General features: G+C 38.1%; 1 protein-coding gene across 1 annotated transcript; it reads right to left on the bottom strand.

Annotated features, from left to right (window-relative positions):
• Positions 1–1,018: 1,018 nt before the first annotated feature.
• Positions 1,019–4,345, bottom strand: LOC149108508 (MAM domain-containing protein 2-like). Its single transcript, XM_089295288.1, has 7 exons — positions 4,276–4,345; positions 3,365–3,627; positions 3,015–3,138; positions 2,633–2,764; positions 1,847–2,106; positions 1,381–1,495; positions 1,019–1,035 (listed from the first exon to the last, which is right to left on the bottom strand). The coding sequence occupies exons 1-7, from the start codon at positions 4,343–4,345 to the stop codon at positions 1,019–1,021; spliced, it is 981 nt and encodes a 326-aa protein (XP_089151414.1).
• Positions 4,346–23,731: the final 19,386 nt, after the last annotated feature.

Here is a 23,731-nt window from a genome sequence, read left to right as displayed (position 1 = left end):
GCTACCTCTAATTCCGTCAACACTTATCTAGTAATGAACAACAAAGAAAAGTAGCCTTGTTTACAAGATATATTCCCCCAGGTCGAGCAGTCAATATTATACTTTGTGACTGATAATAACAGCGAAATGTTAGGTCTGTTGGCCAGAGGCTGACAGCATGACAATTGAAAACATTAAACATCTACAACTCAGTCTCGTTAATGCTTATTTTTCCTTGCACACTTTGTGACCAACGATAGAAACGAATGCCCTGTATATTTGCTGGCCTTAGGGCAACACATTTTATTTCATATCTGATCATTTTTTTTTTTATCAAACGCTGTATAACAAACATTTTACAACTCACTTGATAACTTGAAGTCTCGTTGATGCTTATCTTTCCTTGTATCCAATGGTTTCCTTGATCTCGACACCTCAACCAAACAGGTTTTAACCTGTTTGTAGCCTGGAATTTTATGTATACAACAACACAGCTCATGGTGGCGCCATACATGTGGTAGAAGAACGTCATACATTGCGGTCCCTGCATCCAAGGACTTTCAAGTCGCGCAGTGTCTCCTAGCTGTCGTGGACTAGAGGTTTCAAGATAAATGTACATACCAGTTCCTTGATTAAAAAAGAAAATTATTAGTAAAAGTAATTGCAATTTTGATGACATTTACAGGTATTGTGATAAGTTTCTGTCTGTTTGCTCTCCTTTTTCTTTCTTTCAAAATTTACCATTACTTGTTATGTTTCCACATAACAAGGAATAACAAAGCCATTATCTTGAGTTAAGCGAGATAACCACGCTTGAGTAATCTAGAACTATAGAAACACTGGGAACTAAAGAAACAATGTCATTGCATATCACAGAAGCGGGTATCACGTTAGAGAGCTATAGTGAGGACATTCCAACAGTCAACACTTGACACTTTCTAGCTCTTCATATTAACAAATGTATTTTACATTTTAACTCAGTATATTCTTTTACACAGTTAATAGGTTAACCTTGTACATTATACGAAGAGCTTTCATTCTAGAGTGCCAAAAAACCTGTACAAAAAAATGTGTTCATGTGTTCATGATAGCTGAGTGTCCTGACTGTAAACCTGACGTCACCTGATGTATGATCGGCGCTTGGTCCAGTCCCCGAGCTTGGAGTATTATATCTTCGTTGAGTCCATGTGAAATTAAAATTTAAATCATTCCTCCAGAAGCAAAAGTTGCTGTCAAAGTTGCAATTTCCTTGAAAAATAAACGATAGGCAGATGGTCAAATTTAGTAACACCTTAATAGTAGATGGTCGTGCATGGTTATTTAACATTATTCATTCTACACTTAACACATTTATATCACAGAGAAATAAATTACCATATGTAGTACAGGTAACATTAATACCTTGTCGATTGTTCTGGGGTTCACTTTCGTGTTCACAAAGTCCACTACTTAATGTGACGTCATCTAAAGCTATACCCCCAGCATAGTTTCTGCCAATTGTTGCTTGGAAGGAAAACTGCAATAAAAACATTTCAGTGTTCAGTATAAACTTTTTTGGAACTCTTTTTCGCGATCTCGAGAGCTAGACTTGATCTTACGATCACTCCTTCTATAATTTAACGTTTGGCTGATTTTCGATGAAATTTTCTTATCGTTACGATAATGAAACGAGGAGCTGATTGAAAATGCTTGGTATGGTCCAGAAAAAACTGTATCGAGAAACCTATATCTTTCTTATGTAAAATCATGATTGTTCCTTTAAGATTTACCATTACTATTCTCCGTATCCGAGTTTTCTTCGATCTGCCCGCATCTCAAAAATACCTTCAGAACATATAAGAACCTGAAAAATCTACTCCCCACCTACCTGGAACTCGCCAGTGTAGCCAACATCGACACTAGCCTTCATCCATTGATGAGCCTGTTTACCGGACCTTCGCCACATCAAGTAACTGTGTTGCTGTTCTCGAGGCCAAAGTAACACATCAAGATTTCCAATATCGCTTCCATTCATGTAGTAATAGAAGCGGAGACATTTCGGGCCCCGGATGAGCGGACTCAACAGCTGTGCAAACTGATTCACTTGCGCAGATTGTGATTCTTCAACGTAAATATACTCTCCACCTCCTAAAGAATAAGAGGCATGCTGAAGAAAAGTCACTATACGGCGAGGAATGCACCACACTGAGAAAACAGTATATTTTCTGATTAAATTACAAACACGTGACTTCTGTTAAACTGCAAACAAACTCTTCGTTGTCTAAAACAGTCCCTCTCTCGTTTAAACCCCAATGACACCTTTCACAATCCTCCGTAGGAAAAAGATGGCGGCTGTACATTTTACCACAATACCATGCGAACCTTATACAGCCCGTAAAGTACAAGGAAAGCCATATTTTTGCAGTATTTTTCATGTGCGAACGACATTGTGTCTTTTAGGTTTGAAGGTTTTAGAACTTTTCTGTACGTTTTTATGAGCGTTGTTTAAGTTTCCGTGCGCTAAGAACTATGGGTAAATGTACCAGTCGCCATCTTTTTTCCTACGGCGGATTGCGAAGAGAAGCTTGATGAGTTAATATGTGATAACAAGGTAACCCTCTTTCCATCCCACCAATTTAGACCCCCTACATTGTCATTAATATGTTTTGGTTACCTGTGTGATCCTGACTCGGTCCATTCCCTTGGCTTTGGTTTCCAGATCTCGTTCGGCACCAACCGATTCGGTCATTGGGCGGTGTTAAAATCTTACGCCATCCACAGTAACTCTCATCGAAGGTACAGTTCACTAGAATTCAAAATTCAAACAGATAACTAGGAGTTAAAAGTTAACCTTATGAACAGGGATCTCTTCATTCACAACTGAGTATTGACTGCTAGCTACGGACAGCTTTGCGGTGAGAATTAAGAAGAAAACTCAGTTCCTTATGAAATATTCTGATTGCCTGGTATTTGCGATCAGGATTGCGTCTAGTACAGAGTATAACGCGAGGTAAATGAAGAGGAACACGAGTAACTTCGAGTAAGGAAAACATTACCTTCAAATGTTTCAGGTGGCGTTGGTTTGCCAAATGACACACAAGTCAAGTTCGTGCTGAAAGTGACGTCATCAACGGCGATGTTAGAAACGAATGCCATGCCAGCCACACCCTCGATTATAACCTGGAATGAGTAAATAGAGATATTTAGGTAATAAGATTAAAATAAAAGACCCTTAACATAAGTCTTTCATATCTAAAACAAACTGTTGTTTTAAAGTCCCGTAGGGACTTTTAGTGCTCGCTGTAAACTACGTAAGCAAGAGTTTTACGTGCACTAACATCATTTTTTTTCTTTTTTCAACAGCTTTAAAGAAATAACCGCATAATTTAGCCCAAAAGGTTTCTACCTGGTAGGTCCCACTGATGTTTACAGCCACGCAGCCCTTAGTCCAGTTGCTTGATAAGTGGTTACCATAGCGACTCCATATCCTTTCGTCACGATCACTACCATTGCTTCTAACATACACAGACAGGGACTCAACAGTGCTGCTGTACATGAAGTAGTAAAACGTCATCCGCTGTGCGCCTCTCAGCCAAGGGCTGTTGAGCCTGGCCTTCTCGTCATATTTACGAGGAAGTGAAGTGTCGATGCAGATATATGAGCCATCACCTAGAAGAAGGAAAATTTTAATGTATTAATTTATGAGTGAAGTACACTACAATTATTTTATCTTGTAAGGTCTGGGAAAACGTTACTTTTTAGTTCGGTCGATGCATTGTATCTAACAATATAATACTTTACAAGTGAATATATGAAAGACCATATATTTGAACTGCGGAGAACGATATGAAGATATGACTGATCATATGAAGATATGATTGATCACTGCGATGATCAATCATATCTTCATGATATAATACTTTTCTCTCTGTCGTTGTCTTTTGTCAGCACATACATGAATTCTCTCACAAAAAGTTATAATTAACCCATCACATCCCAGAGGCCACAGTGGTGTTCCTAAACAATGAAATTTCTCTCCTGTGGATAACGAATTCTAGTCAATAGGCCATTTTCGTATTCTTGAACTGGAACTACCGTAGCTTGCCATTGAGGCCCGTGCGGGGGAATATCATTAAATCAACATTCGTGAGGTTCAATCAAGGAGCAGATCAAATAAAATAATATTGTAATAATATAACAATATTGGAACACTTAAATAGAGCTGCACTAGAATAACAACACTCTAAATAAACCAACATTAGCTGAGCAGCGAGCTTACAACGTCGCCTCCTCAATTTTTTTGAACAATCAACGTACCTAGCCCCGCCTGCTTGCGTGACTTAATACAACTTAGGAATTCGTCCGATAACTTGAGGGGTACTAACATTCTTAATCTCCCTAAGGTATACCCTACTATGGCGCTACTTTGGATCCAAATTATGGAACAGCCTCCCGGACTCCGTGACTCAGTGCACTAAGTGACGTGGACATCAGACGCCAAATATCAACCTATTTTAACAATTTTTTCCTTCTCAAATCTTACTTATGCATAGTTTTAATCTGTACAATATATACATTTTTTTATACATTTTTTTGCATGCATACATCTTTTATATTCTTATACATTCTTAGATAGTTTATAGCAGTTATATAATCTTAGATAGTTTAATTTAATATTTGTACCCTGTAGCACATTTTTACTTTTTTATTTCGTTTTCTTGGCGCACCTGTAAACTAGCTGGTGCGTCTATGGGACGCACCGATACCATAGCTTAGTGTCACAGGACCAAAATACCATGTTTCCGCGTTTCCTCGACGTGACGGAAACGTAAACACGAGTAAACGTCACTAAACCGAGAGCGGAAACGCCTGTTAACCGTTGTGTTTCCGCAAAAGTTTCACATCTTTCTGCCACGTTTCCGCTTACGGATTCTTGTAAGACGAGGGTTTTGAACTCGGTTTAGATAAGCCGCGGCTTATATAAGACGTGAAGCCACTCGTATAAATGGTATCGCGGTTTGTTTGCGGCCTACGTGAGACACGAACTCACACTGCGCAAGCGCAAGTGTTTCCCGCGCTCGCGCGACCGCTCGAGCAATTCCGCGATTGCTATGACAACCAACACAAAAGCGAGAAATTAGTCACGAATAAGCCGTGAACCATTTATACACCACTTATGCACTTCCCGTCTTATCTAAGCCGCGCTCGTATAAAAAAAAAAAATAAAATAAAAAAAAATAAAAAGTATAACCTTTATTTACCCTCGGCAATGTTTATAGCATAAGTGCTAGTGGGGCCGAGCAAACAAGTGAAGCAAATAATTCAAATTGAACATAACATTGTTAAGAATCCGAACTGGCCGGAGGCAAACCAGTTAGCTATTTACAAGCGTGGCCGAGGATGTGAACTCGGGGCTACTGAGAAACAAATCCAGGCAGTAAATAAATGGTCCAGTTCGCGTCTTATGTAAGCCGCGGCTTATTTTCCTCGTATAAATGGCCCTTATGTCTATGTCTAGTATGTTTCTGTTTCGTCTTGGTATTAGTTTGTCCTTAGTTTTTTGAATCTACGGCCGGGGGCCGTAGATTCTATGTCATCGAGCGTGTCCGTCAACCAAAATCTTGTAGCAAAAGAGTATTTGTACTTAATCAAACTTCGCATGTGCGAAGATCGTTTCCCGATTAATGCCCGAATGAACGACTGTACGATTGAGAGGAACCAAATATGTGAAGATTAGTTACGATTGATTTGTCGGTAGACTTTCGGTTAGTCAAACCTGTCAATGTTCGTAAGAGGGAGTTGCTTGTTAGAACGGAGGAAAAAAAAATGCGAATTTACTAGCAGAAGCACAGCGTTTACGGAGCATTGTCAATGACTACGATCTCTAACCGCTGACCGTACGTATGACACTGCAGACTCGTTTCCCCACGCTCTTCGAAGTGACGCGAATTGGTGAATAGACAAAGTTTTCTATTTTTTTCTGATACATGCAGTCGAACCTCCGGTTGCGACCACCTCTCGTAAGAGACCACCTCTCCTCAGCGACCGGTTTTCCAAAATACCAAAAGTTTCCAAGTCAAATCACTATATTTGGAACCTCTTGTAAGCGACCGCCTCTCGTAAGCGATCGCGACCGCTTTTAAAGCTAAAAGTTTGAAATTTTCTATTGTTTTTAACCTCTCGTAAGCGACCATTTGACAGACAATAGAGCAGAAATTGTGTAATAAGGTGTTGTAACATTATGACATTCCTAGATAGTGCAAGAGGCCGAAATTTCTCAATGGGAAGTACCGGATTTTTTTTTTAAATTGACTTTTCTCACGAATAAAACTTTTAAAACATGGGGTAAATCTCTGCAGTTACTATATGCTAAATATTATGAGGAAAAATGTTTGGCCCAATATGGTCTAAGCTCTCGTTTCGTCAATATTAAATACCGACAGATCAGGAAGGTTTGCTTTACATATATAAACAAGAGTAAGTTCCGTGTCGTCTGTTCACCATCGTTTAAGCTTAACTGGATAATATTTCTATACTCTCAAAGGGATGTCATTGGTTTTATGAAAAGCTTTTATGAATCCAGAGTTATTGACGTCGCCGTCCTATACGAAAATTACACAACTTAAAGTATTTTGTCTTTGGCGACACGGCACGCGAAAGTTTCCTGCGTCCACTGCCGTTGCCGTCTTGGCCTTCCCATCTTTGCATCGTATAAAGGTCCCTAATGTTGCTTGTGATGCAGAGGACATTAATGCCATGTACTCAAATTTTAAAACAATATTTCGCAATGTAGAACAGAATCTGCAATCAGGCCGGTTACATCACTGGGCGACTCAAATGGCACAGAAATCACGAATTCACTGTTTGCGGTAATTCATTCCTCTCAAGGAAAATCGAATCCCTTTCGAGGGATTATTCAACCCTTTCGAGATATTTCAAGGGAAGAACTATGGATTGTCAAGCTTGCTCATGAACAAGAGTCTTTTTTTACTCGGTTTTTTACAACAAAATTTGAACAAAAAAACCGTTGGTGATCTGGTAGGAATTATAAATGTTATCCAGAATTTTTGTCCGAGTTCAGATTGATATTAAGAACTACCTCTTGTCAGAAAAGAAGCTTTTGTTATCTGGAGACATTGAATTAAACCCAGGTCCTGCAGAGATTCCTAATCCACTTACCTACGGCCGTGGATTCATGTGTTCATCGAGCACCTATTTTTTTACCTTTGTAAGTAGTTTATCGTTTGTATGCGGTAACTGTGCTAATTAGCTTAGTTTTGTTTTGTTTTTTTTTTCATTTTGTCAGAATTAATTTGTTTTCGACATTACACTATGTTGTAAACAATGAGTGTATTTCGAAATGACGCATATGTTTTTAAAAAGTAATCAATGATAATAATGATGATAATGATAATGATAATGATAACGATAATGATAATGATAAGGACAAGGATAATGATAAGGACAACAATAATAATAATGTCTGCAAAAAGAAAAGATGCAGAATCAACTTAGATGTGCTAATCTATTACATTATCTAGTTTAGTTTGTCAACAAATAAAAGGGGAAAGATGAGGTATAAAACGTTAAGTTAGGATTCTCAACCTGAATGATCGCTGGTCGGTCCTGTGTTATTGCTAGGAGAGCTTCCTCGCCTAAGCTGCCAATCAAAGTGATCGGTATGATTGTCGTTAGACCAACTGCACAGTGTGTTCTCATCAAAAGAACAGTTTCCTAAAATAAAGAGAGAAGCTACAAATTAAACGATTCCTTTATTTTCTCTTGTGATTGTCCAAATATTGTAGGCACTTGTTTTTGCACGTGCATAGATCAGCTTGAACATTACGCTGCATAATTGCAAAGTACGTACGCACTCTTCTGGTCACCCCAATACTGTCAAGTTTCTCCCAGTCTCCCTCGACTCTCGCCAACACAAAACGACGACTGCGGCGCGTCTGACCGTCTCTCAGGACGTTCATTGTTATTGTCAGTTTTGCATCTTTGGAAGTCTAATATGTAATACGCCACTATCCCGGGAAAGGACACAAATAAAAACTTTCCTTTTTCTCGCGTTTTCAAAGCAATATGGCTGTTTTAACATTATGTGACACCTAGAATAGGCACTACTCAATAAATCAAAAAAGGAACGATGTTCTCACACATGTATGGTACAAAATCAGGAACTGACAAAACAGACAACTGTGCACGAGTCAGCCTATCTCGCAGGAAGTTCATTGCTACTGACATGTTTTACATCTTCGGAAGACCCGTATATAATACGTCTCGGGAAAGAACGTAACTCAAAAATATCGGATTTTTTTCTTTTGCCTTTTTATCATTACGCTACAGCAAGAGGAGGCACTGTACAATAGATGAAAAGTTGGCCTCAAGAACCGGTGAGCCAGGTTAACAGCAATCCACTGTACACGCTTGCAATTGAAGTGACGGTGACAAATTAACAAAACATTTGTCTTTGTATTTAAATATTTACGAACCAGTAGATAGCAAGTGTGAGGTTGTAAAGAAACAGCAGCTGCACTAACAAACCATGAGTCTTATAACATGTCGTGAGCAAGAAGACTCCTTCACGAATATTTATCAGGCACATCAAATAAAGCCAAACAGGCAAACTTATCTCTGACTTTCATAGTTTTTTTTTAATGTTACCTGTAAAAATTGTTTGCAAAAACGTTGACGTTTTTGATAGCTTCAAATGGAAATTTCTCATTTTATTTATGTTAGGCTAATAACAAATGCTTACGAATTTTAATGATATTGAAATGAAAAATTGGTTTTATCTAGCAGGACGGCTGATTGCTTTTCTTCTTGTATACTTTATATTCATGTATACTTTATACTCAGTATAAAAGTGACTCGACAGTTAACAATGTTAGATTTTGGGGCATTCAAAGGAAATTTGAAATCGTTGAATTAATAACAATTTTTGGAAAACCAATACTAAAATTAAAAAATTGACACAATTCATCAAGGGAGCACGAATTAATTAGACAAAATTTCAACGAATTTCGCAGCTTCTACAATTCCCATGTGAACTATTACATTAATTTTGCACCTTAAAGTGTTAATTAGCTTGTGAATCTTCGTTGTGTTACAGAAGAAATAGAAAAAAACCTACCGGTAGTTTCTTTCGAGGAGCCACATTTTATTCCTACAAAGTTATACGCGAGAAATAACAAAAACGTTTCCTGACGAGAAAGCACCATTTTCCAAACGTGTAATGCAGCATCTGAAAGGAGAAGAAAATGATAAAAAGTGGTTTAAGTTTCCCGCTGTCGATTGTCGACAAAGTATCTAGAAGTCCCATCAATTTGCAATGGTGTGTTCAAACTTTTTTCCTACTACCAGAGTATGCTGTGTCGAAGTCGGTCGGTTTTAGAGTTCCTATTTGATACTTCTGACAAGCGACGAAAGCCAGAAACCCTGCGACAGCATCTATAACATATAATAGGCAGCAGGAGGTATCCATGTTCCTAATTTGTTACCAGGTAGAAAATCAAAAACTGTAGAATGACAGAATATAGGGCAAGTGACATAGCACTACCCAATGGGAAGTTTGCTCATATTTATGACACACGTAAGCTTGTTGTAAAATTCAATATTTGTAAACAAAACATTCGAACTGCGTGGGGTGCGTGTGTATCACTTGTATTCTGGGTGAAGACCTTACGGAAGAGTTTGTTAGTGGGACTCGTGTATGGATACTGTCGGATATCTCCGGGTATCTCGAAGAGGTTCTCGAAGCGACCGCAAGTATGGCTACTAACACTGGATAGGACGCTCGTCGTAATACAGTGAAGTCTCGATTTTTTGAGCCACTAAGGGGAACAGAAGTTGGTTCAAAAATCGAAGGTAAATTTACTAGGGTCGTCTGAGATAGGAGGGAGAAGGAAAATCGGGATTCCATCACAGATAAATAGGGATGGCAAGGTATTAATATTCGGCGGAACTCAAAGTTGCAGTGACTACAGATACAATGCTTTTCTGTGAATAACACCCCTGTATTAAACTAATCAATTAATTTACAGGCAAGTGAAATAATTAAAATTCAACTAGCTGAAAATACCAATAAAGTATTAAATATATATGAGTCAAGACCAACTAATCCCTGCCGCAAGAAGATGAACAATAAACCTATGTAGGGGGCGGATTTACATAGGCTAATGAATAATACGTTTCTCTGGAATGTATGACACAAAAATAGGCTGGGAGTGCTGAATAGTTCCGGACACATCTACGATATTTCGTTGTTATCTCCTAAGGTTTATCCTGCTAAAAACTGAAATGTTTCAAATTCGTGCTCAACAGGGTGGTTTGCTTGAAGTGTAGACAGATGACACAAGCGCAATTTGTCAATACTGCGACACAGAGGACAAGTTGAAACTTAGCATACTTAAACAGCTGGTCTTTGCGGCGAAGATTCTAATGTTTGTGAACATTAGATAGAGACTTACAAAGGCAGTTGTTAACGTACGCATTCGTATGCAGTCTCGCTGGGCATAACAAGGCTTACTCAGTTTCACTGAAATCAGCGTTTTTCCCTTGTTCTTATTTGTCTTGATTTGCTTCTGTGACACTTTCTTGATGCTCTTAAAATTAAGTTTGGATTTCGCAGGTGTTCAGTTGTATGGAATATTTTACAAGCAAATACGAATTTAAACTGCAATTGTACTCGGACAGACATGCACGGTATCTCTAAATTTCAGAGAGCAATCTAAACTACATTGTATAACGTTGTTTATATACTGAGCGTTTTCGACTAGAATCGCGTTCATCTCTTTTAATAATGATAAGATTCAAGTGTCCAAGCGATCATTGTTGATACAGATGATCGCAGTGACATGAGAAATATGAAATCTGTCAAACCAGGAAAATTAAGTGCTGCAAATGTTTCCTGAGATAATCTATCACCACCTTCAGTTGTTTTTCAAATAAGTGAAGATTTTACTTACAGATCTCGCGCGTGTTGATCAGATGAATTTTAGTCGCACCACTACGTGCATTTTTCAATGCAGGTATTTCTGGAGTGAAAAGGTGCGTAACAAAAACCAACATGCGAGAGGTCATGGGTTCAAACCTGCCGAGAACAAAGAATTTTTCTTTGCGTCGTATGGCCCACATTTCCTTTCAAGGGTTGTTAATTCTCGACTTTCCAGCTTAGGAGGAAGCAGGAAGTGCAGAAAGGCATCTCAAACAGCTCCGAATGGGCGATGCCGGAACTCTTCCAGAAACGCGCAGATTCAGTGTACAATAGTCGTTTTCTCTAAATGTTGGGCAGTTTCAAGCATACCTAGACAATACCTGGCAGTGCCCCTCTTTTACATGAATATGATCTCCTGACCGAGCGGAGATATAACATAATTTTGCGCACGAAATTGTACACGCATCACAGTGAGAAAGTTCTAGTCTTAACAGCTGGTTCTGCTGCAACGTTTCTATACAATCAGCGGCCTTAAAGGTGCTTAACTCCGCCTCCAACGTCTCTTGCCTAGATTCAACTTCATCAAAACTCATACCTCCCAACTTGAAGAGAAATAGCACTTCTCCTGATCCAGGCAGGCGTTTCTCCACTATTTTGTCACCTACTCGAGATTTCGGGCTTCACATGGGCTGAGCCTTAAATGCAAGTACGCAAACGCTTTTACAGCACTTGGAAGTCAGGTGTTCTTCTCTTTACAAAGGGTTTTTCCACGCGAACATGAGTAATGTTCCAAATTGTGTTTAAAATGTATTGCCGTCTTCGTACAATGCCCTTTTACCAAATAAACCGCACGTTATGACATGGAATAGCTCGCGCGGTGAAACAAAGTAATATTGCTGCCAAAAAAACTTGTCAAGACAATTTGCTAAAATTATCATTGCAAGTTACTCGCCAACTTGCGCATAATTAAAGGAATAAATAAAATGTAACTGTGCGAGCATTAGACTTTTTTCTCCTCTGTCCAAATCAAGACATTAAGAACATCTTGTTGTCGTCATTTTCGCTATTTATTCTGTCACGGTTGTGGAACCTCGAAATTGTTGTGGTTTTAGGGGTAAAATTTTACACCCTGATCAGTAGACCACGTTGCAGTTTGGCGAGGAAAAAAAACGCGGCGTAGATTAAATGTATGAGGCTTCTGCAGAGAAAAAGGAAATTCTAAAATTTAAATTTTCTCGATTAGTTTGAAGATGTACATTGCGCTTCCGTGAGGTCATTTAATCGCAGCTCCGCTCTTTGGCCTTTTCTGATGTTTACAAAGGAAACGGTACACGCTTCACAAACAAACATTTTCCTTCCATCGCAGCGAACTATGTTACTTAGCTGTTAACCAGTGTAAAATCCTGACTTACCACACAGGCGTTCTTCGTTTCAGTTATTCCTCAATTCAATTCTTGCAATGCAATCTGCGGCTTTCTGTTCTCAAAGAAATCCTAAAAAAGTGATAACAAAATGTGAAAGTGAAAACTACAAAACTGAATGAAGTTACAACTGGTACCTGTAGAGCTGAGAGCAACGCATGTCTAGCTGCATTCAACGTAAGCATCTTTCTCATATTGTTAAAATAATTTATTACACATTTTGACTTCTGCTTTATCTGATTGGCTAAATACTAAAATATGTTCAATTGGTGTCAAAAATTAAACTTAAGGGCGTTCTATTGGTTCGAGCATTTAAAGTAGCCTAAACCACGTGTTATTACTGAACATTTAATTAAATGAAAAAATAAAAGCCAAAAACAGCGAGAAAGCTGGCAGCCCTTTTCTGCATTTCTGAAGTAATATATCAAACACGAAAGACCGAGTTCGACCACATTTCCAAACACCGATAAGAGAGTTTAAAACACGACGCGCAGCGGAATATTTTTTGAGAACTTCGAGGTGTTTGGAAATGAGATCAAACAATGATCAGGGCTCGAAATTGAGACCAATACAGTCGCATTTGCGACTTAACTTTACTTATTTGGGACTAGAAAAACGAGAGTAGTCGCAAATTTGCGACTAGGTTTTGCCTTGACTGACACAAATTGAACGGGCTAGCTGTAATCTTAAAGGAAAAAGAACATTACTTGTGGATAAAAGACACAATTTATTCGAATAGATATAATAAAACAAACCCACGATTCTTTGATTGCCAACTGGATCGCCATGTTTGATTATTCTAAGGCACACTAAAGTAAACAACTCTCTCTCTCTCTCTCTCGAAAACTTCAAAATGGCTACCCCTGTTCAAAATCGCCCTATAATGCATTGCAAACCCTTGAGCATTGAATGCGAATGTATGTCTATGGATTGTGTCTCTTCTATCAGATTTTGCGACTAAAAATTTACATTTAGCAACTATTTTTTACCGCTTAGTCGCCAAATGGCGACGTAAGGATTTTGTTAGTTTCGAGCCCTGTAATGTCTTTGGTAATTGATCTACCTTCTCAGTCGAGACTAAAACCAAGGAGGAAACGGAGAAATAAAATCGTGAAAAGCTATGCTAATTAAGATCCGATATCCAGACAGCCTCACAGTCATGACTTCCTTTGTTTAAACTTGGTGAATTATAACTCAAGTTATATCATTCTCAGGTTTCACCATCAAGAAGGAAAGCCTCTTACTTCAATGGTTCTTAAAACAATATATAACAGGTCATAGTAATACCCCAAGCAGTACAAAACAACAGAGGTTGTGTTTGCACTGAGCGAATAAAACTAGTGGCTACGAAAGTTGTTAACTAGGAAACTAGGAAATTGACCTTGGGTTCAGGTATTTTTCAGATGACATTTCATTCCAAGAAGTAAGAACGCGACCGTCTTCGACTTCTCAATAACTAAGGAAGCGGCGAATTTCAAATTAAAATGGAGAGCAGTTTCAGGGCTCGAAATTAACTTTTTCGTTCGGGAGCCAGCTGGCGACTAACGGGAAAAATTTGGTCGCCAGATCGTAAATTTTGGTCGCCAACTTATTTTATATATAACTCACATGAGAACACTAACATGATTTTGTACGTTACTTTGCATGCAAGAAAGTCACAAATGAAGAGCTAAAACTTTTGAAAACAGCACGAGTAAGACTTATAAACTGTTATAAAGTTACCGTTGTTCTCAGGTGATGTCGCTGGTCCGCAGGTGATGGTTTTCTTCTAAGTTATTTTAAATGGAGCGAAGCACAAAAACTTTTACGCCCGTGGTTTTCGTAATGACACAAACACGGGTCCTTTCGTATTTCTTCGAAACGCAGTTCTTTATTTTCGTCGCCTTTCGCCGCTGATAAACATCACCGTGTTTGGCCTAGGTTCCTACGCAACTGATCACATCTGCCGCCATTGTTCTCGCGGCAAATGAAAAGCGCACGGTGTTGTAGTGTGCCCGCGATCCCAGTTTTGGAAGAGGCCGCTGAAACAATATGGCGCTTGGTAAACGCAGTTTCGACGTGTCGAAATAATTTTTACGATTACAAGTAATTTTTACGATTTTCTTGTAATATTCAGACATTATTTTAGTGGGGACGGAAAGGTGAATTGTCTACTAGCTACCAGATCCGAATAATTTCCCTATCTAAAGATTTAAAAACAGAAGTTGCGTTGTGGTCATATTTGCTTATCGTACAAATCGCGAGTTGCCAGCTGGCTACCAGTTCTGAAAATTTAGTCGCCAGTGCTCAATTTTTGGTCGCATTGGCGACCAGTGAGTCGCTATAAGGTGTAAACTTTAATGTGTGTTTAATCAATTAATTTCAATTAATCAATTAGCCATGCCGGAACGGGGGCTAGGTGGGTTAGGTATCCGAGGGCATTACGCAAAACGTGTCAAGCTAACGTTGCTTTCCTTGGTAACATAACAAAAAAATATATATGGTTTTGAAAATCTCATGCTATCCTTGTGGTTCCATTCGCTTCAGGTAGCTCAACACATTTTTTGATACCTGTGTTTTATTCACCTTTTTCTCTAAACCCCCTCATCTCTCGGTCGCCAAAAATGGCAGCAGGCAAGTTAACAACACAAACTTTGGTTTTTTGATGGTTAAGCTGACATATGTGTCGTTGCCATGGCAACATCAATAAATATAAACAGAGCTTTAAAATCGGTTTTGTTTGTTTGTTTGTAGAAAATCTAGTCATTAGATTTTCTTTATAATTGGCATGCAACAAGCTTGAACGATTTTCACAAGTTAACACCATTTTGTTAATAACTTAACAGAGAGATCTTTAATTATCCCTTGTTGAAGGTTCATTGGAATATCTAGAATTTCCTTTGTTAAAGTTCAATTATTTTCAAGACTCCAGTTACTTATTTCCTAAAGTATTTTCGTGCCAAATTTCGTGAAATTCTAATGGGTGGTTCTCGAGAAATAAGCGTATTTCCGAGAGTGCAATTTTCATTCAATCGCAGTTTTTTACTACGCTGCATTTAACTTGGTTCTTTCGGTAACAAAAAAAAGCTGAGAATAGATCGTTTTCACTGTCACGCAACAAAAAAATAAATCGAAAACCATCCAGTGGAAAAAGCTATGAAATTATGATGTTATAGAAGGTAACTAAATAAGACACTTCTCCAAGTTTTAGGCATGTGCGTTTCCCCAAACTTCAGATATTCGTCGAAATGTTTCGCAGATATTTACAGAGCCCAGTGTCAAAACGCCATGTTGGTGTACCTCCGTGGTACGCCAATATGGCGGAAAATAGTGTAAACATCTGGAACTTACTTTGGCTGTCTAGGTGACTGATTATCAGTACTGATCAAACAAGCATTTACATAAGCACTTTTCATAATGCTCTAACTTCTAAAAAGGCTCAAAATCATGAGATAAGTATATATTTTTCGACAAACTCGATCGTAAGCCTTGTGTCACGCACCTCCATAATCCTGAAATTCAAAATGCTCTGGATTCCAAACGAAGCGCGCTATTGAGCTGTAAAATTGTAAACAGATATAAATATACCGCCTTTTTTAGTGATGACGTCACGTGAAAACGATCTATTGCTGCTTTCTTTGCATTGTTACCTTTTCTTACATATCTTTGTGATGAAAGACTGACGCCATCAATTCACTGCGTTCAATTATGGAGAAAAATAGCACAGATACTGCGGGTGTTGAGTAAATAAAGCGATCGCTCTATTGACGGCATGTTTGTTTTTTTGCAATCCTTGTGCGCGCGCTGAATTGCATCAGCAAAAGCGCGCGTGAAAACTGTGTTCGGCCACCTTAAGAACAAAAGCAATTTGATCCATACGCATGCGCAGATTAGTTAGCGTCAAAGTAGACTATATGTTAGGTGAAAGATACGTTTTATACGGGACTACCCACGAACGTTGAGTGCTTTCCCTTGTGGTAGAGTATAACATGTAAGACGCATGCGTTCAAGCATTGCTAGTGTGATAAACTCCGTTCTCGAGTTCAGATGAAGGTTTTTTTTTTTGTAATGAGTGAAATCACGCTCTCGTTTTGGCTGGGGATAACAGTTATTTTTCAGGTAATGTCTGTTCTCCTTTTTTAGTGCAAAGAACGCTACTGCGACCGCGTATCTTCTGGAATCTTCCCTAGCTCGATTCAAGAAATGTCCTCTGTTGTTTTATAACTATTGTGTATTTGCCAGGGTTGAAATAGAGAATGGGAACATATTGCTTCTCCTTAGCAGCTTTTTTGTTTCCTCTTCTATGAAAGAGAGCCCAAAGTTTATATTCAGCCGAAACTTTCCCGCGTTAGTTAGATGTAAAATTAGTAAATTTGTGACAAAAGAAACTCCGTTATTATTGCCGCAGACCCTGAAACCTCCAATTAATTTCATCAGTCGATGAGGTGACTCGCTCACCGATGTGGGATATAATTTCGGTCAAGTAAAGATCTCTATCTTCAATACTTCTCGTTGAAACGCTCCTTAGTTGTATTACTCGATAGCATTGTGCATTAGTTTGATATGGTTTTCTTGTTTACACCAACTCGGTTGGCAACAGAATTAGAACGCACTATTCCGTGATTCGACGTGACTATTTGATAATTAGATTAGTTCTTGTTTATCGGTGAAATGAAAATTTACGTTTTGAATAAAACAAAATCGTTCCTCTTCGACTTTTCAGCAGAAATGTAACTTTAATATGCCATTTACCTCCAGCAATGAGTTAAAAAAAATACACATCTTTCTTATACATCCTTGTGTTGTTCGTGGCGCAGTGCATTCTGGTAAAAAGTTGTGCAGAGCACTCTGGTTAAATGCAATGCATTCTGGTAAAAAGTGATGAACTCGAGAATTCGTACCGCCTTCTATATATGCTTCTTAAATCCTGATTATGTTGCTGCTCGCTCCTTACGCTCGCTCCGTAGCAACAAGCCGTGACGATTGAAGTGAACGATACAAGTGGACAAAAGCCCATCGCATAAATTTTCCATTGAATTGTTTTCCAATAGCGGCGTAGCTTTATCACGCAGCAACAACGAAGGAAGTAGCACAGTTTTAAAAATTTTAAAAGCTTTAATGACCTGCACAATAGCCATTTTTCTGAGGCAACTTTCAGCTCCGTAAAGTACAACGATGACCGAAGGTGATATAAAGGTAAATAATACCATAACTGAGGTATATCACAGAAAGTCCAGAAGTAATGTCTGGTTTGTGGTGGAAAACAGGGTATAATTGAATGAACTCGTAATGAATCAGCGCGCAAATTGCAAGTTTCTTTCTCACGCGCACCAATGATTAATGAACACTGACAAACGCATTGTTCTCCTGAGTCCGCAGGACTTGAATGTTCTCTTTTCCAGCTCTTTTTAACGACTTTTGAAGTTTTATGCCCTTCAACAAAATATATCTCGCATTTGAAAATAACTTCAAGTTATTGCTAGTTGCCATTCAGCGCTCGTTATTAACTACGAGTCTACTGATTTAACATAGTTTTTTACATGAAAACAATGCTTAGTAAACTAGAAAGCAGAAATCCCTAAAAAACACAAATTAACCCCCGAAAGGTAAGTTACAGTAGTTTTCCGTTTATGTGGTTTAGATAACAAAATCTTTCAGAAGCCTTTGAAAGGGGTAAACATTAGATAGGAAAAAATTATATGTCAAATTAATTCGACGTTCAGGTCCGGGTTGTTCAAAGAACGACGAATGGATAACAAGAAAGCTGGCGTGATGGGATAAATCATTATCCAGCAGAAGTGTGAAGCGTTTAAAACCTACTTAATCCTAAACTCAAGAACCAAAGGATACAACATAATATTTTTACAATGGAAAAACAGATCAAGCATTATATGGTGACCAGCTTTCTAGTCCTGTTTTTCCTCGCATATTTCCACGTGTAGATAAAGATATTGGGGTTGTTGAAATCCCAACCACTGAAAGCCAAAACTGTTTAATATGTTTGTAACTGCAAGTATTCTGAGTTCTCTGGTTCTCACATAGAGCTGCCATATCAAGAACCATGTGTTTACCGGTACAACAGAACATAGGTCTGGCAACTGTTGACCAATCAGATTGCATGTAATATCTCTGATCCCTCCAATTTAAAGAATTGTTTCCAATTTGATCTGTAGTCCCCTAAGGAATCATTCCAATTTAAAAACGATTAGATTAAATTAATATTGCTCAAATATAAATCATCAGTCAACAACATGGTCTACAAAGAATTTCTATCATCAGTCCTCAATAGCAGAGTGAAAAGAATCAGTGCAATTGCTCATTACTTCAACATTGTAGCTTAATCCTGTTCTATACTCAGTCTATAATAGCAGCCTTAAGTAACACACATGCACTCACATGAACGAACCTTGTTTAGACTGCTTCCCCAGTGGCATTTGAAATTTGGACAAGGAAACCACCACCTAGATAATTATGTATTCCTTTCTTGCAATATCTGTAAAGGTTTCTGTGTACGCCTGGCTAAAACAATAATTATAACAACAGCAATAATAATAATAATAATAATAATAATTTTTAATAATGTTTATTAGTGGCTTATAAAAAATTACATCTGTAAAAATTCTTAGGACAGTATATATGTCAGGGAAATACTAACTTACAAACGAATTACAAATTACACTCATTCTTTACAACCCTTATAAATTTGTCTATTATCATTTGTCTATTATCATTAATAATAATAATAATAATAGTAATAATAGTAATAATAATAATATATGTTTCTATCAATGGTTGTCTTTGGGTTATCATAAAATTTTCAGGAAAAATGTATTTTGCTTCAACCCCTAGTATAGATGATAAAATTATCATTACAGTTGTATGTAGTTAGTGTTTGTTTTTACAGTTTCTTTTTTAGTCTAGGATAGTGTCCCCAATTAACTTGCCTCTCTGTACAGCTTAAATTCATTCAACATACATTCAATTAGCACACTTTAGCTTTTATCTTATCTTATTAGGTGGTTAAGAAAATTGTTTTGATTGCTTGGTCATGAGCAAAAAATGAATAAATCACATTTTTATTTTAACCTAATTATGCAATATAATCCTAAAGTTTTGGTTAATAATTTCCAGTATCCTATGGCAAAAAATATTCCTATTATATATTTTCATGGTCTAAAATTTGGGCAAAAACTATGCACCGACACTTTGCATAATCAGAGTAAACATGCAAATGAATGGAATAACGTCAGGGAGTTACATACGAAATTATTACAGTAGATAAGACTAGAATCAGCATGACTCTTGGGACAAAACGTTCAAGCTATTGTCTTAAAGCCCCTAATAAATGCAGAGTGCCTGGACACTTATGTATTGCATTAATTAAATAAGAATAGCTACTATTGTGTCATGTCTTGTTCAACACAGCATCATCAACAAATGCACATGAATCGCCTTTGTCTCAGCTAGTTTTTCTTATACATCACAAAAAAATTCAGCATTGACCAGAACCTACAGAATTGCATGTGCATGTTGGGTTCTGATGTAAATTATGCAAATGACAAAGGTTAACTGTAAAAATGTCCTCATTTAAATACAATTTATTTTGACAGGAAGGCATCTCCAGGCAGAAAGTACAAAATTCTCCAACATTGTGTCACTCTCACATTGGATTTCATAACTTTTTGCAAAATAATACTAAGAAAACTGTCAACATTAAGTGGTGAATAGCACAAATTATGGTCAAAACATGTTATATAGAGCATACCTGAGATATGTGAGTCATTAAACCACTAAATAAGTGTAACAGCAATTCCAAGCTCCACTGCTGGGTTTGAGCATAATTTTGGAGATATGACCCAAGTTACTTTAAACTGTAAACCATGAATGCCATATTTGGAAATTAACAGCTTATGTGAACAACACAAGGACAAACATGTTTAAACGTGTTTCAGTGATAATGTGCATGCAGTAATGTTTTAAACCTGTCAGCCTTGAGAAAATATACGTACCTTTTCACAGTTTCTGATACCATCTTGTTTGGGGGTCAACCACAGCAGAAATAACAAAAACATGTATGGGCAATATGGAGAACCTTATGTCTAACAACTCACTCAAAGTTCTGAAAAATTTAGAAATTGAAAATTAAAGATACCAGGTAAAAAAATTACTAATCAAATTCCAGGGAAATAGCCTTGCTGGAACAGCCACAATTAAGTTTTTCATTTTTCCATTAGGTTGTCTGTAAAATTCAGGGACAAATTTAGAGGCATTTGCATGAACAATTAAAAGTACAATTCCTTGCCTCACATCAAATCTATGTTCTTTAAAAATGATCACAAAAAAACTTCTGCTAGGTATCTTTTCCTTTTAACTCACAAAATCTAGAAATTTAACTTTCCTCATACATTTACTTACCATGTTTGTGCCCCCACCTCCCCTTCCCCCATCCAAGAAGACAATGTCAGAAACCGTGAAAAGATTTATTACAGTTTACCTTTATAATCTTCTTTGAAAACTTTGGCTCTTGCTTTAATTTGACGCGAACGTGATCTCCCTTGAATTCCCATTAACGTTTCAAAAAACTGTGGGCATGGATATTTATTGGAACCGCACATTAATCAGCAATGCATAATTAAATACTTGCAAATGAGAAAAGTTATCCATGAAAAAGGCTATTGGTTATGGACTACAAAGTCTCCGTTAACTACATTTAATTGAGTATACAGGCTCTCCTCACATTGGTCTATCGTGTATCGCAATGTAATATTTTTAAGTTCAAAAAGATGAAATATAGTATTTTCTCACCTTTCACAGATGATGACCACAAGCCAGCCATCGCCGAAGCGGTTAAACCCGTTGTGCAGAAACCTGTGCCTTATCACTGTCAGACACAGAATTCTCGGAGGAATCTGGCTTATCCACCATCTTAAAACAAGACGACTTTTTCGCATAGTCTCAATTCACAGGGAAATGAGCTGAATGCAAAAAAAAAAGTATCATCTTCTACGGTATTCTCAGGAAACGTTCGCCAATTTCCCACACCTCCAAGACACTGCTGCTGTCCGAAACACAGGTTTTCAATATTGGCCGTGGTCCTACCGTCCGCCATGTTTAAAATACCATTCAGTGGCTTAGTGACCATTCCTTTTAATCCCAGTCTCTCGCAGAAACAAAAAGCGGGCTTCCAACCTCGTCCCCAGGGCCTTTTCCACTTTTCAAAATGACGACGAGCAGGGAAAATAAATCATCTTCCTAACCATGATATTGATAAACAAAAAGCAGGCGTGAGCTGAAATTTGTAAACGGGAGTTTCACACCGAAAACGCATCAAATGTTTTCCGTCCTCATTATACGCCGCAGAAATTTGAAAACGCAACAATCAGCGGTCATTTTGGATTTGTGTTTGAGGAAAACTCGGGCAGGGAAATATCATGATTATGATAACTTCATCGTTTTCGAAAAGCTTCGTTTTCAAAATGTTTTCTGTCCACACAAAAACGCAATGCCGCCGTTTTCCGAAAAGCGTGTTCGAAATGCTCCGTTTTCGTGACGTATTAATGAAGACGGAAGGTCTAACCGCAGAAATAATCCACCGTTTTCAAATTTCTCCGGCGTTGTGTGGATGGAGCAATAGTTTTAAGAATCATCAGGAGCCATAATCGGGGACGGAGACCGTAAGTCTTGGGATCCGCGCGCACCTATGATATGGGACAATTTTTCTATTTTTAGAACAAATTGCGCCATCCTGACGTCATATATCCGCGCGGATCCACGCACATGTCGGGGGCTCTCGCGTGGATGTTAACGTTGCGTAATCAAATGGTGAGAGTTGAGAGACCTTGAGAGATTATCTTGCGTATTTTTCACAGTGATGGCAGGGAATAAGGCAGGGAATACGAACCAGGGCGCTTATATGTAGTTTTATGCTCTGAGCTAACGGAAAAGGTGGGTTTTTCAGTGTCGATAACCAGACTTTAATTTCCCGGTGGGAATGAATAATAAGATCTGCTCGCGCTAGTTGTAAGCTTACGCGTATGTTTTTGTGTTTGTTCTGACTTAAGGTTACCGTAAACCTTCGCGGGTGTCCTTAGCGAAAAAAAGTATTACCGCGCTGTCTTAAAGACAACCACTACAAATTATATATCAATGCAAAGGTTATAGAATGCTCTATTCGATAAAAGTTGTTTTGCCTCAATTTTTTTTAACCATAAGGCGAGCGCGACCTAAAAGCGCGAAACGACCGACGTTCCATTGAGCGAATTTATCGGGTATCAAACTCGACCGCATCAACAAAGCTACTGCATTATATCATTCACAAGGCATCAATCATCAAAACCGTGTGAGGGTTTGTCGATATTCCTATTGGTTGTTTTGGAAAATTTCTGTCAAGTTTGATGTCCAAAAATACAGCGGCACGTTTTACGACGAAGGCCATTGCAGGAGATCAATTTTGAAAAACGCAAATCCCCCACACGGTTTTGATGATTGATGCCTTGTGAATGATATAATGCAGTAGCTTTGTTGATGCGGTCGAGTTTGATACCCGATAAATTCGCTCAATGGAACGGTCGTTTCGCGCTTTTAGGTCGCGCTCGCCTTATGATTAAAAAAAATTGAGGCAAAACAATTTTTATCGAATAGAGCATTCTATAACCTTTGCATTGATATATAATTTGTAGTGGTTGTCTTTAAGACAGCGCGGCAATATTTTTTTCGCTAGGGACACGGCGTCCACAAAACCAGGATCGGACCGGACCGGACCGGATCACGGATCGGATCACGGACCGGATCACGGATCGGATCACCGATCGGATCACGGATCGGATCCCGGATCGGATCACGGATCGGATCACGGATCGGATCACAGAAAAAAAAAACGTTTTAAAGAAAAAAAAATCAAATCGTTTATAAGATAATAATAAATAAAAAATAAAAGTGGAAAACTAAAATATGTTAAATAAAAATAAGAATCCCGAATTTGACGCAATGACATGTTAATTACATAGAATGACAAGAGGTCATTTAAAAAGCCACATAAGCGCCTGATTTACGACGAATTTAAATTGTAATGAACAGGCAGATGTAGTTATATTTGATCGTTAGTTGGCTTGAAGCTTGCGTGAACCTCCCATTCTCGTTTTTGAAATTGTTGTTAGTATCAGTAGCTAATTCTCGGCTACTTTTTCGTGTCAGATGTGAGCGTTACAGTTAGCGTTACAGTTAATGAGAAAGCTTACGTACGAAAGCTTAAGGACATGACTTGCTTTAAAGGAGCTACGTCACGATTTGCGCATCTTGAAAAAACTAGCCTAGTTTTTCAAGTTCGTCATTTGCAGTTCTCGTTAATCTTTGCCATCCTTAACGATCCTCATTCCGTTTTGATTTGTTCTTGCCTCTTAAGTGCTTTCTATCCTAGAACACGATCATTTTAAGG

Source organism: Orbicella faveolata, unplaced genomic scaffold, assembly GCF_042242905.1.
Source record: "Orbicella faveolata isolate gen_17 unplaced genomic scaffold, um_ofav_v1 contig_26, whole genome shotgun sequence".
NCBI classification, from domain to species: Eukaryota; Metazoa; Cnidaria; class Anthozoa; order Scleractinia; family Merulinidae; genus Orbicella; species Orbicella faveolata.
The sequence above is the reverse complement of the archived record's forward strand: the minus strand, read 5'-3'. Positions and strand labels throughout refer to the sequence as shown.